The 13,234-nt window shown below is 57.8% G+C and overlaps 1 protein-coding gene across 5 annotated transcripts; it reads left to right on the top strand.

Moving 5' to 3' along the window:
• Nucleotides 1–11,179, top strand: OPTC (opticin). 5 transcript variants are annotated; one of them, XM_036909615.2, is made up of 7 exons: nt 1–3,110; nt 4,348–4,584; nt 5,314–5,449; nt 6,897–7,055; nt 7,740–7,942; nt 9,063–9,158; nt 10,674–11,179. In XM_036909615.2, exons 2-7 carry the CDS (start codon nt 4,354–4,356, stop codon nt 10,809–10,811), a joined length of 963 nt encoding a protein of 320 aa, XP_036765510.2. In that variant the 5' UTR covers nt 1–3,110; nt 4,348–4,353; the 3' UTR covers nt 10,812–11,179. The 5 variants fall into 5 exon arrangements, with proteins under 5 accessions (XP_036765510.2, XP_036765509.2, XP_036765507.2 ...); XM_036909614.2 differs by lacking the exon at nt 10,674–11,179 and adding an exon at nt 9,603–10,652 and having other exon boundaries at nt 7,740–7,933; XM_036909612.2 differs by lacking the exon at nt 10,674–11,179 and adding an exon at nt 9,603–10,650.
• Nucleotides 11,180–13,234: the final 2,055 nt, after the last annotated feature.

Below are 13,234 nucleotides of genomic sequence, written 5' to 3'. Positions count from 1 at the left end.
GAAAGGATCCTATGCTTAAGAATCTCAAAGAACACGATCCCAAATCCTCTTCTTGGCAAATTTCCCCAAAATCCACAATCCTCATGAAAACTTATTACTAAAGTTGGACCAGAAGCTGACGGCTGCATTTGAAGCCCAGAGGCCCTGGGATTCTCTCAACCTGTAGATGCCGCATTGTTCAGGGCCTCCCACATGCTCTGTACTGAGTCAGATACAGAAAGACGAGACGGTTACCATTCCTGACCAAGTAAAGCTTACAGACTAGCTGAGGAGATGCAGTTTAAGAACCATGACACAGGGCAGAGCTGCATCAGAGGCAGAGAACAAATGGCCACATTATCTGAAATGGTCTACAAGCCAACCACATGCTCGCAGAGGGGCGAGAATGGGGTGCAAGAATCTCCAGATGGGCATTTGATTCCAGAACTGGGCTTGTTGATCCCTCAGCTCGCACCACTTTCTGTAAGATGAAAACTGCCTTACGCTGCACCCACCCCCACCCCCTCCCTCCTAAATGCCTGCTTCAATTCGATCCAGAAAGTTGTCAACGGACATCACCTATGTGTAGGGCCCCCAGCTAAGAATTCAAGGATAGATGATAGACACTCCATGCCCTTGAGGCATTCATAGCTTGGTAAAGGGGAAAATCCATGAATTAATAATTCTGTGTCTCAAGTCTTTGTAAAATGCTGTACAAAGAGCATGGCAGAGAGGGCCTCTACCTCTGCCAGGGGACCCAGAGAGGCGCCCATCATTTGAGGAGGATACAAAGGGATGAATCAGATTGTGCTTGGTGGCAGAATGATGGAAAAGCACATGCGGAGAGGAGAGAGCACGAGCCGGAAGGTAGGAGGGCGCAGAGTGTGCCCGCGGGGTGCGTGTGTCCAGCCTTTTTCTCCGGCTGGTGAGCGCGGAGCCTCTGCCTTTGTAAACGGGACTCTGTGAACATGCAGAGAGGCCGAGTGGAGGCGCTCTGACCAGTGCCACCGCCCACAGCCTGCAGCTCCGAGGAACCACTTCATAACCGGAGGGAGGGGCTGAAGGCGGCCATCCGAAGACGTGAATGGGGGATGGGGCTGCACCTGAAAGCCGGCTTCAGGTTCTCCAGGGATGACGATGATGATGCTGGCCGAGGAGGATGTAGGAAATTCTCAAAATCTGCTGAGGTTAGGCCCTAGAAAATTCTTCCTGATCACAGACATCAGCAGGCATGGTGTGGGGCCCACAGGGGGCTGGGCAGAATCCTCTTTCTTCCCCACCCTCACCCCCCCACCGAAGCATATTCATCAGGACAGACTTGCTTGGCGCCTGAGGCTCTGCAGGGCAAGTCCTGGCTGAGGACAGGGCTGCGCACACTAAGATGTGGTCCCCCGACTCCCCCGGCCCACGTGTTTGCCCGGGTTCTGCAGCGAGTTCCCTCCAGGCGTCAGATCCTGCGTCCTGGCCACAGAGCTCCCTGAAGACCGAGTCCAAGCCCCTGTGGTGCAGGTGGGAAACCGGGGCCCAGGGAGGGGACGGGCTTGCCCAGGATCGCACAGAGCCGGAGCCGGGGCCTAGGTTTCCCGTCAGGCCAGGGTTGCCCTTTTGTCCATATGATCCTTTCCCTCTGCACCTCGGTCTCCCCTGCCCCAGCCCTGCGACTGTGTGCCTCAGTGCCCTCAGAACAGATGGCCTTGGCAGGCCTCTCTGCCCCGGGGCACCAGGTGAAGGGGCGGACCTAACAGCCTGGCCCAAGGGGCAGTGCTGGCCTGCAGTGTTCCCCGCGCCAGCTGGCGTGGAGGCGGCTTCTCCGTGCGCCAGAACCTGGTCACCGAAGGAGCGTGTGCGCCTGTTCCCCTGGCCGCCAGTGTCTAGCGAGAGGCGGAACAGGGGCTCTGTGGCGGGGAGGAGGGGCGGCCCTGCGGCCCGGAGGATGCCCCGGAAGCAGACGGCTTATTTGGAGCAAAGTCCTTCTGACCTCCCACAGCCAGATCCCACCCCACGCCCCGTCCCCGGCGCATCTCCCCCTGCCCTCCTCTTCCCACGCTGTTTATTCCCTGCGACTGTTCGTTCATTCCCCCGCCACCTGCTCCCACTCTCCCTTCCCCCTTCCTCCGCGTCACACAACGGCCATTGGTCCCCCGCCACACGCTCTTCCAGCTTTGCGGTCACACGCACAGCCAGTCTCATTCCCCACGGGCACCGGCTTCCCTCCTCCCCGACAAAGAGCCTTTTCTGACCCGGGCCTCAGGTCCTAGGCCCTCTCCCAGCTTCTGCTCCTGCTTTCACAAGCTGGCCGGGCGCGCAGTCCAGTTCCTGTGGGTCTCAGGGAGAGTCCGCAGGGGGCGGGTGTGACCTGTGTGGGAACCGACTCAGCATCACCCGTGCAGGCCTTCAGCTCCCTGCGAACCTGCAGGAGGGGGTGGGCGGTGCGGGCGGCCGTTCTCATCTAATCCGAGACTCTCATTAGGAGAAGCACAAGGCGTGCTGATGGAACGGAGGTGGCAGGGGCTGCGGACAGAAGTCTGGCCAGCTGACCCTGTGGCTGCCCCGCTCATGGGCAGGGAGAGAGGCCGGGTGGAAACATCAGGACCCCAGCTGCTTTCTGGACAGCAGGGATATACTCCCTGCTGAGGGCTACTAGGCACATACCTCCCCGACCAGAGCACAGCCCCCTCCCTTTCTCAGACACACACACACACACTCTTTAGTATCCACCTCAAATGGTGGGAGCCCCGTCCCTGCATGTGCCCCCACCCCTCTCTGAGAGTACAGAATCTGAGGCGGGGGCTGTCCCTTACGGGGTGCGAACTGCCTGCCCCTCAAAGTGGCTGGGCCAGAAAGGTAGCCGGCAGACAGAGGGGAGAAGAGGGTAGGGGCAGGAGTGGAGTAGGGAGAGGAAGAAAGCATTCCCTCCGAATAAGCAAAAGACCTGGCCGGGCCCCTGAGGAAGGTGGAGGGAACGCAGCGGGAGGCCAGGAAGAAGGGAAGTCTGATTGGCCGCCTGCTGGCCTTGGCCGGCTCCCCTCCGGCCGCTGTCTCCTCAAGCCCCACTGCAGAGGCCAGGCTGTCAGAGTGCCTGCTTCCCTGGAAGCTCCGAGGCTCCGATCAGAACCACAGGAGTGTAGCTGGTAAGGTTCAAAGTTGAGGCCCGTTGGTGTGCAGATGAGAGGGAGTGCAGAGGACTGGGGCAGGGACTGGGCTGGGGCAGTGGGGAGAGTTGAGGCCTTGGGCAGAGAATCCGGAGGAGGTTTCTGTGGGGTGGGAGGTGGGCAGTAAGCTCTGTCTTAGGACTTTTTAAAAAGATTTTTGAAAGATGGAATAATTTGGTCTGGAGCAAAGGATCGTAGGTAAGATGAAGAGGGACCTCTTGCTACTGCAGAAGGCTTACATTCTTGCCCAGCTGAAATGAAGAAAGTAAGTGGGAGAGTCTACTAGAAACTCATGCCGCTGGCTTCGGAGAGGGCTGCGTTAGCAGAGATACGCTGGGTGGCTCACACCACACCACATACATTCCTTGACCTGTCTGTGCATGTGTGCATGTGCTTATGCAACATTTATGCCCATACACACATCACATACGTGTATAATCACCTGAGCGCACAAATGTACACAGATAGCTAAGGAACTTTCTAGATATGTGTATACCCCCACAACCACACACAAAGAATGCTTTTGCTTCTGTAATCTCTGGTTTCTAAAAAGCCACAGTTATATTTTATCAATTGAACATTCTTTTTTACGTTGTATGTCACTTTTTAAGCTCACGTCCTCTAAATGGGCTTGGTGTTCCTAGAACTAGGCATGCCTTATTCATTTCTGTGCCCCTAAAGATAAGCCCAGTGCTGGAACACAATGGATACCCCATAAATATTTGTTGAGCAAATGCATGAGTGAATGAATAATTTTTTAAAAAACTACAAGACTCCCTGATGTTGAAGTTTCTTTAACTCTGGCGGCTGATGATTATCCTCAGGGTGTGGCTGTATAGGAGCAAACATCATATCATGCACACATGTGGACCTGGTTGGCGTGTCACTGTTGGGATGAGTAAATGAGCCCTTGTGAGGTGTCTGCACAGGCTGTGTGAGTGAATATCAGCATGTGCATCAGCACGCAGACTGAGGTGGGGTGGTGGCGAGGGGGCTGGCAGGAGATACCCCCTGGACACAGCCCAGCCTTCGGGGAGCTGGCACACAGCTTGCGTGATGACTGACATGAGTCTGCAAGTGCAGGGGTGGGAAGTGGGTGAGCTGTGAGCTGTACACACAAAACTCGAGAGAGCCCTGTTCCTCAGATGCTGCCCGCTCCCCAGGACTGGACATTGAGGGGGCTCAGCCTGTTCTCATCCCCACTCCCACCTCCCAGGACCCCATGAAGCTCCTGGCTTTCCTGAGCTTGCTGGCCCTGGCGTCGCAGGAAGCACGCACAGCTTCCCTCCCAAAGCAGGAGCTGGAGAGGAGAGAAGACGGCCTGCAAGGGGAGGCTGACTTGTCCACAGCTCTGCCTCTGGGGAACTATGGCCTGAGCCTGGACAGCTACGATGAGGTCATTGACCTGAGCAGCTATGAGCAGCTCCCAGACTATGGGGACCAGCTCCCTGAGGTGAGAAGCACACGTTCCCTGCAAGAGACTGGGAGCCAAGGGTCTGGCTCCTCTCTGCCTGCCCACCATGCAGGCGTCCCAAACATCCAGCTCTTTCTCTAGGAGGTGGAAATTCTTGTCCCTCCAGAGGAACTTAGACGATACTAAAACAGAGGTTGACAAACCTTCAATTTCTTTGTCCATGTGTAGTAAATCTGATGCAACTTCCCTTAGAAGTCACACCTTCCTGCTCCCGCCGTCAGGTACTACCTCAAGTCGTAGCTCTCCGGCCTGGGGGTTGGCGCTGTCCTCAGATTCTCCCTAGAAATGGAAATGGTGCCAGAGCCTCCATCTTCTCTCTGGCTGTCTTCTGGTCCAAAGCCTTTGAGCCGCTCCTGGCCTTCCCAGGGGCTGGCCTGAAGCCCGGGTTTGCCCTGTGCACTTGGTCAGCGCAGGGCAAGGGAGAGAGCAGCAGGCTGGGGGATCTGGAGATGTGGGTTCTAGCTCTGCCAAGCTTGGCCACCAGCTGGCCGGTGGAGCCCAGCCCCTCCCATGCCCGGCCTCAGTTTCCCCCATGTGCTGACGAAGTTGGACGGTGTGCTCTCTAAAAAGGTCCCTTCCTCCTTCCCTCCTTCTCCATGGTTGCTCTTTGCAAGCTTGAAATCTGTCACTGAGGTTGCCAGAGTTCAAAGTTAGGTCCCTCTCAAGCAAAAGCTGGCCTATAATATGGACTATGTGCTCTGTCTCCAGGTTCAGGTAACAAGCCTGGCGCCTCCAACTGGGATCAGTTCCACTCAGAACACTATGAGTCCAAGGGCACCCTCTTCAAACCCCACCGTGACCAGGCCTACAATGCCAGGCCTGCTGGGCTCCCCAACCAGCCAGGGTGAGTCACAGGTCTCCATCTGCATAGGTCACAGGCTGCACGGCCACGACCCGGCTCCCAGGGCACCAAAGTGAAGTGTGGTCAGGGCTGGGAAGCGGAGGGTCAGGGCTGGCCCTTACCAGCAGGCAGAGGAGGGGAAACAGCCAGAGTAAGAACAGAAAGAAAAAAGGCATCAAAGGGAGAGGCTGGCTGTCCCTGGTGCCTTTGCCTGAATGCACAGATTAGATGGGAGGCAAAGAAATGCGGGAACTCGCTATGCCTAGCAAAGCCACCCCACCTCAATTAACAGTGTCACTGGGGGAGCAGGTTGAGTGGTAATTAGATTAGAGACAATTAAAAGCCTGTAGTGAAGAATAAATAACTTTGTGGCTGTCACTTGGCATGGGGGCAGCTGGAGCATTCACACGGCCTTTCCACTTTACATCCCCTCAGCAGCTCTCCCCTCCCTGATGCCCCCTGGAGACTGGGATGCTGGTGGGTCTGGCAGGAAGGCGGTGGCCTTCTGCTGGGGATCGGACCTGAGGCAGAGGAGGGGTGCAATTAACCCCTCTGTTCCTAGTCTCCTCTTGGGATGTTTGCCTTGGGCGGACCCAGGACACGGGGGTGTCGGCAGGAGTCCAGGACCCCCAGAGCTGAGGATCCCAGGCTTAATGAGGCCATAAAGGGCCTCAGCTGGTTAAGAAGGGTGCTGCGTCCCTTTCTGCTCTGCCTGCACCGGTCTGGTCCCTGCTGGCAAAAAAGAGCTGCCTCTTCATCTTGGAGCCATGTCACTGCTGTTGGAGTTGCCCTTGAGTCGGACTCACAGTGATGTCCTGACATCTCTGTCCCTTGTCCAGCAAGTGACAGAAACCGCCTGCACTGTTCAGTTGTGTGGGCCTGTAAGGTCTCCCCAACTTTTCAAAGCCCATCTGAGGTGATGGCCTGGCCTAAGCATCATGACCGCTGGTTGTGGGCTGAGAACTGGGACACCGACACCTTAAGAGGGAGACTGAATTCTGGGCCGGCCCTGTCCACTCCACCTGGGCTCTGTCGTGCTTCTCAGAGCTGCACAGAACACATCTGACTCCCTGCCCACCAGGCAGCTGACAGAGCAACCATGCACCATTCCACTCGATTCTGGTTTTATTTCACCTTTGCCGTACCTTTTGGCACCAGAGGGGGGCCCTGTGGAAAAGATGTCCTAGAAACCCCCACCCACCCGGGCCTGGGAACACCTACACAGGACCAGGGGCTGATGAGGGCACTGATGGGCTTGGACGGGTAAGACCCAAGGGCCGGTCTGCCTCTTCTGGGCCAAGGGCTGAGCGCCAGGCTGGGGGCAGCCTGCAGCCCTGCCCAGGCGCACTGTGATGGTCCTGGCCACGGCTCAGGCACTCCGAGGGCCGCTGGTCCCAGGGGCTGAGGGAGTCTGACCAGGGCTCTCGTTTTGCTCTGTCTCCCGGGCCAGCCCTGCCCACCTGTCTCGTCTGCGTGTGCCTCGGTTCCTCTGTGTACTGTGACGATGCCAACCTGCACATCATCCCTCCCCTTCCCCAGACAACCGCCTACCTGTACGCTCGCTTCAACCACATCAGCCACATCCGGGCAGGAGACTTCAAAGGGCTGAGTATGTAATGCCCTAGAAAAAGAGGAGGGTGAGCCTGGCAGGGAGAGCTCCTCTCCCTTGCCACCCAGCGACGTAAAGGTCGCCAGGCAGTGTCTGCCGGTGTCAGCCTCTCCCTGCCGGCTTCCAGCCTCTCCAGCTGTCAGACGGGAATGGCCCCAAGTCTCTCTAATTCCTTCCCTTGAAGATTTTCCATGGCAGAAGTGACCTGTTCTCATTTGTTGTCCCACATGCTCTGGTTGGGACGGGGAGGACAGGCTCAAGCGCCCGTTTTCGGGATGCGCCAGCAGCTGCAACTCTGGGCCCTGCTAGCCCCTGGACCAGCCCGTGCCGAGTCTGCTGTCTGTGGCACCGATGCCGTTTGCGCGGCTCTTTGGTGTGTGCGCCTGTTTTGCCTCTTATGCCGTACACCCTGGGGCCTCATCCAGATTCTCCCACAGCCTCTGGCCTCAGCATCCTTTCGTGTAGACGGGCAGTAAGGGAGGAATGGTTCCAGGGACTCCTGGCTGGGTCTTGCCCTCAAAAGGTTTCTTCCAAACTAACCCAAGGTGGGCCCTCCTGGTTTGGACCTGGTGCGGGTGGACGACTGGCTGGCATGCCCTGTCCTGAGGGGGACAGAGCAGGCTACGGGCAGGGGCAAGGGAAGATGGCATGTCCCGTGCCTCTGTGCTCACCCCGTGCCCTTAGCAAAACTGAAGAGGATTGACCTCTCTAGCAACTGCATCTCCTCCATTGATGCCGATGCCCTCTCCCTGCTGCCCGAGCTGCAGGAGCTGATCCTCCCGGAGAACCAGCTGGCGGCTCTGCCTAAGCTGCCCCCCGGCATTGAGGTCCTGGACGCCCGCCTGAATCGGCTCCAGAGCTCGGGGCTCCAGCCTGAGGTGCTCAGGGTGAGCCAGAGCCCTCGGTCCACCGTCCGCCACCTGCCACTCGTGCCCGTGACACGCGTACCCACCTTGCCCTCCTGGGATGTCCTTGTCCCCCCCGTTCTGGGGAATGAACAGCAAACCCCATGGTTTTCACCTGCTCTCATTTGTTTTACTAAAGGTTCTTTATGATATAAGAAACCGATTCTGATTCATGAAAGGGTGTTTTTACAACATGCCATCCCCAGGAACGTCCATGAAAAGAGAACGCAGGCCTCAGGAGCAAGTTACTGGGCAGAGGGTGTGGGTGAAGTCCGAGACCAAGGCCAGCACTCTCCCTCTTCGGGGCACACGGTGTCTTGGCTTCCTGCTGTGCAGCTGCCCTGTTCTCCCTGCACACCAGCGTCCTCTGCACACTCGGCTTCTGCTCCCCTAGGACCCTGGCTTTCATGTGTCTTGCAGCAGTGCTGGCTCCAGCCCTAACCATACAGAAACTTGATTTTCCAAAATCCATTGCTAAGTGACTAACTGTCGTCTTTCTATGATCATTGACTTATATGACTCTCAAAAGAGGCAGTCTGGTCACTGTCCCTTTTGGTGGGAGGCACATGGCACCATGATCCCTGTGGCTGCCCATTCAGCGGGGCTGGGAAGAGCCCCAGGGGCAGCTGCAGTGAGGGCCTGAAGAAGGGTGGGGACAGGACTGGCACTCCCAGCTCTGTCACACTTGCCTCACATGTGCCCGGGGCTCTCATTCCGCGGATTTGGCTATTTCCTGAACGTGCTCTCCACAGCCGCACCGGGCTGAGCATTCGGAGACTCTTCATTTGGGAAACCCCTCTGACAGCGAGAAGTCATGGCGGCGCTGCAATGTCCCTTGTCCTGCCCTCGCTGCTCCTCACTAACGGCTGACCTTGCCCCGGCTGCCCGCCCTGCAATGGCAGCGCTCTCCTGCTGCTCCGAGGGAGCTCCTGGGGGGCTCAGCTTAGGCAGAGCCACCACCCTGCAGAGCCGGACATGGGGCCTGTGCACGCTGCGGCTCAGGACACCCCACGTGGACCGAGGGGGTCACGGCAGGTGCACCGTGCTCACGGCCAGGGCCGCCAGGGTCCGCCAACCTCTCCCCTCCTTTGCTTCTCCGCAGACGCTGGAGAAGCTGCAGTCCCTGTACCTGGCCAACAACCTGCTGGACTCCGTCCCCTGGCCCCTGCCCCTGAGCCTGCGCTCACTACACCTGCAGGTGAGCGGCCCCCCAACAGCAAGAGCATGAACGTAGCAGAGAGCGGGGCTCAGGTGACGGGGCAGCACTGGGGTCTCTGGCCCCGAGTCACGACTCTCATCAGAGCTGTGATCAGGGGGTCTGGGCCGGGTCCTTGTTCACTCCCTTTCCTTCCCTGCCCATCGGCGTCATTCGCTCGGCTCACCAGCTGCTGGTTCCTCCCCTCCCTTCCCCTCTGTCTCCTCCTCTTCCCTTCCTCCTTTTTCTCTCTGGCTCTCTCTCCCTCCACCCTCCACGGGTGTCCCCTCCTCCGCCCTTGCCGTGTGGCCTTGGCTTCATGAGTCGGGTTCCTCCAGCTCCAGAAGGGGAGCAGAGCGGGCGGCGACCCCGAGTGAGACATGCCCTCAGTGCCGCCCAGGGCACACTGCAGGCGGGAGCTTGGCAGCCCCAGTGTGCTCCTTCCAGAATAACGTGATAGAGCGCGTGCGGAGAGACGCCTTCTGTGACCCCGAGGCGCACAGACGCACCCGGAGGCGGCTGGAGGACATCCGCCTGGACGGCAACCCCGTCAACCTGGGCCTCTTCCCCAGTGCCTACTTCTGCCTGCCCCGGCTCCCCATAGGCCGCTTCTCCTAGCTCAGCCCTGTTCCTCCCGGGCAGGAGCCCTCCGAGGACGCCCCTCGCGGGCCACAGGGCCCAGTGCCCTGCCTCTGAGTGCCTTTCATCTTAATCAGCCTGACGTTCAGTTGTGGGGATCATCCCCCACCCGCCAGCACACGCTCGGAGATGTCCTTCAGCAGCCAAACCTGCATCTCTTCATCCCCTTTCCTCAATGCCTTATGTTTCCTGGCTCAGAGAACAGGGTCTGTAGCAAGGTTTTTTCCCACGATCCCCATCCCTCCTACCCGCACAGATGCCGGGAGAGTCGTGTAAGAAGAGGGCAGGGAAGGAGGGAGAGGGGCACGCAGCGGTGTGCTGGGGCCAGCTCTTCCTACTGGGCTTGCAAGGACGCATTATTCATTACATTTTCCAGCATTTTGCAAGCCAGTTGTTAAACACAGTCGTCATTAAAAATTGTATTATAAAAACTTGCAATCAAGTATATCATGTTGAAAACACAAGTAATAAATACTCAAATGCATCACTTTCCAAGAATTTTACTCTATTTTATAGCTGACCACGTTCTTGAATTTATCTCCGCCCTGGTATCTGTAGGCAGAAATACTGTGGGCTGACGTGCAACGCTGCTCGCAGGGACGTCACATTGGAAGTTTGAAATTGGCCACAGTAGGGTATTTATGCCATGGAAATCAGTGACTAGTAGGACTGTTTTTTTCTGAGAGCTGGTTGTTCAGCCTTTGCCAGCGCACCAGAGAAGGAACAGCCGTTTGAACTAGCCTTCCCCCTTCCCAGGGCACCCCACTGGTAGGCTTTCTTTAATTTCTTCCTGTTCCTAGGCCTTGCTGTTGTATTTGGAGGGAGCCATCCGTAAGGACGGAGAGCTGACGTGACTCCACCTGGCCTCCCTCCTTGTAGTGCCTCCCCAGTCCGGGCCCACCCACCGCCTCAGAGCGGGACTCGGCCGGCTGGTTCCTGGCCACGGGGTTTTCCACCCCTCCTGTGCTCTCTTCCAAACTGGACCACCAGAGGGCAGCCTTCTGCAAAGATAAATAAATAAATACAGCAATTACTTCCGACCTTCTGGAGCCTGGGCAGGGTCTGCCGTGCCCAGAAAAGGGGAAGGGAAGCTATGATCCAGCTGACTTGTTTCTTGAATTATAAAGGGAGGGAAGATGCCACCTTCTACTTCCTAAAAGGAGATGTTGGACCAGTGGGATGTAATAGATGGGTGCTTGGTATCAGGTGTTGACTGAGGCGTGAAAGGGGTGAGGCAGGCAATTCTTTTCTCACTCAGCAAGGACTTTTTGAGCACCTGTCTGTCACGTGCCTTTTCTGCATGGGGCTTAGAATCGGGTGCAGAAGACACGTGTTAATAATCACACAAATAACCACACTATCAACTCACGGTAAATTCTGTAAGAGGACTATACAGAATGCTGTGCAAGCTTATAGGAGAGGGCCTAAAGGTCCAGGAGACCTTGAAGAATTGATGTCTAAGCTGAAACGTGAAGGAGTAGGAGTTAGCCAGGCACTCGGTTGCCAAGGCAACCACTCGAGGTCCCAGGTGTCCCCTGAGGCCCCATGGGCAGGTGTGTGCTCTGGCCCCCGCCTCTGCCCAGCCCCTCTCTAAGCACTGGGATGCTCTGGCTGGTCTGCAAACAGACAAGTCCGGGATTATCAGTCTCATTCCTCGGAGGAAGAAATTGAGAACTGGAGAAGATACAGCACTTAGCCCACCCAGCTCTCACGGGTCGCTGAGGCCCCACCGAGACCCAGCCAGAGGCTGCAGACCGGCAGTGGGAGGTCTTGAAGATGCGCTCATGTGGTTCCCCTGGTGTTGGTGTCTCACCTAGAGGCCCAGGGACTCCAGGAGCTCCGGCCCAGGGACGACTGGGAAGGCAGGGGGCCGGTAGCTCCTTGCCTTTCAGAACAGTAAGGTCTGGCCTTTCCTCATCTCGTCTTCAGGGAGCTTGTTACAGCCTGAACTCAATCTCTCTCTCCTCTCTCTCTCTCTCTCTCTCTCTCTCTCTCTCATCCACCATCCAGCAGGCCTGGCCTCTTCCACGCCATCCTCTTCCATAGCCTGATCTCCCGCATCATGACAAGGCTTAGGCATGCAAAGCTGAAAGTCCCAAGATGCCCAGTTGGAAGAAACCCTGGGCTGAAAGCATTAATGAAAAAAACCAGAAAGGTGCCCCTGAGTGCTGGGAGCCACAGCACCCCCACATGCCCCAAGCTTAATCTGCACTGAGCATAGAAAGTCGCTGCCCCCTGCTGCAGTGGGAGAAAGGGCTGACAATTCCTGGACTCCTGGAGTTTGCCAGATGCCATAAAAGAAGGTGTTCCGCACATCAACTCATTTAATCTCACCAACAGCCCTAGGAAGTAGGAATCCATGCTGCCGGATGACGAAGCAGGCTGATGAAAGGGAAGTGGCTCAAATTCACACCACTAATAAGTGGGGAGTCAGGATTCAAACTCAGTCTGTGGCGAGCACAGGGTCTGAGCTGCTGCTGGCGCAGGGCTTTCAAGGGCAGCCTCAGAGGCAGGCCCCTGGCAGTTTCCTCCCTGAGGCCGGGGCTGCTGCGCCGGTAGGATTCCCCAGGGGCCTTCTGTCTCTGCAGCTGTCTCCCAGCTAATCCCCCGTTTTTGGTTTTTGGCTGGGGAAGCCTGAGGAATAGAAGCAATGCCCTCGTTGGCCACCTCCCTGAAGAAATTCTAAGCAGTGCGTCTGTCCCTGGGCCCCTCTGAGATGCAGGGAGGGGAGCAGGGGGAGAAATCCGAGGCTGCTCCCAGCAGCTGTCACGTCTGCACGTGAAGGAGCCACTCAGGCTTCCCTGGGACCTGAAGGAGCTGAGTCAGGCCCCTGGGAGGGAGGCAGGGAACACCTCATTCAGAGCGAGGCCCTCCTGCCCTGAAAAGATGGGAAGGGCGGCTGCTAGCCAACCCGGAGAAAACGGCAGCGCAGAGAGAAGGGGACCCACCCCATCCGGCACCGCCAATGCCTCCCTGCTGATACCCCCGAGCAGCCCTAGGCTGGCCTAAAATCCACCTCTTCCAGGAGCCATACTTTCCTAGCTTCACTCGTCCAGGGCCTCGGTGGCCGCTAGCACCTGTGCTCGCCCTTGGTGCCGCTGGCGAGAGCACCTGCTCTCTGGCCATCTGGCCATCCAGCCAGCCCTGCAGGAAGGGGCCTCTGCTGCTCCTCAGGGCCTTTGGGATGGTGGCCGCCCCGGCCTGTTCTGTGAGAGTCAGGGGAGCAGGCAGGGGCAAGAGGCCAGCGTGCGTTTGCCGTGACTGCCCCCCACCCGCCCACGGGCAGCCCCACAGCAGTGCCCTGGAGGGAGGCCGGTGGGGAAGGGAGGCTGGGAGGGACGGGGGCTAAATCTCCGCGGCGCTGGGGAGCGCTTCCTCTCACCCTCACCTCGCCTGCACCCCCTACTTCCTCTTCCCTGTAGTCTCCTCCCGGAATAATC

The sequence above is a fragment of the Manis pentadactyla genome, chromosome 9 (genome assembly GCF_030020395.1).
Source record: "Manis pentadactyla isolate mManPen7 chromosome 9, mManPen7.hap1, whole genome shotgun sequence".
NCBI classification, from domain to species: Eukaryota; Metazoa; Chordata; class Mammalia; order Pholidota; family Manidae; genus Manis; species Manis pentadactyla.
The sequence above is the reverse complement of the archived record's forward strand: the minus strand, read 5'-3'. Positions and strand labels throughout refer to the sequence as shown.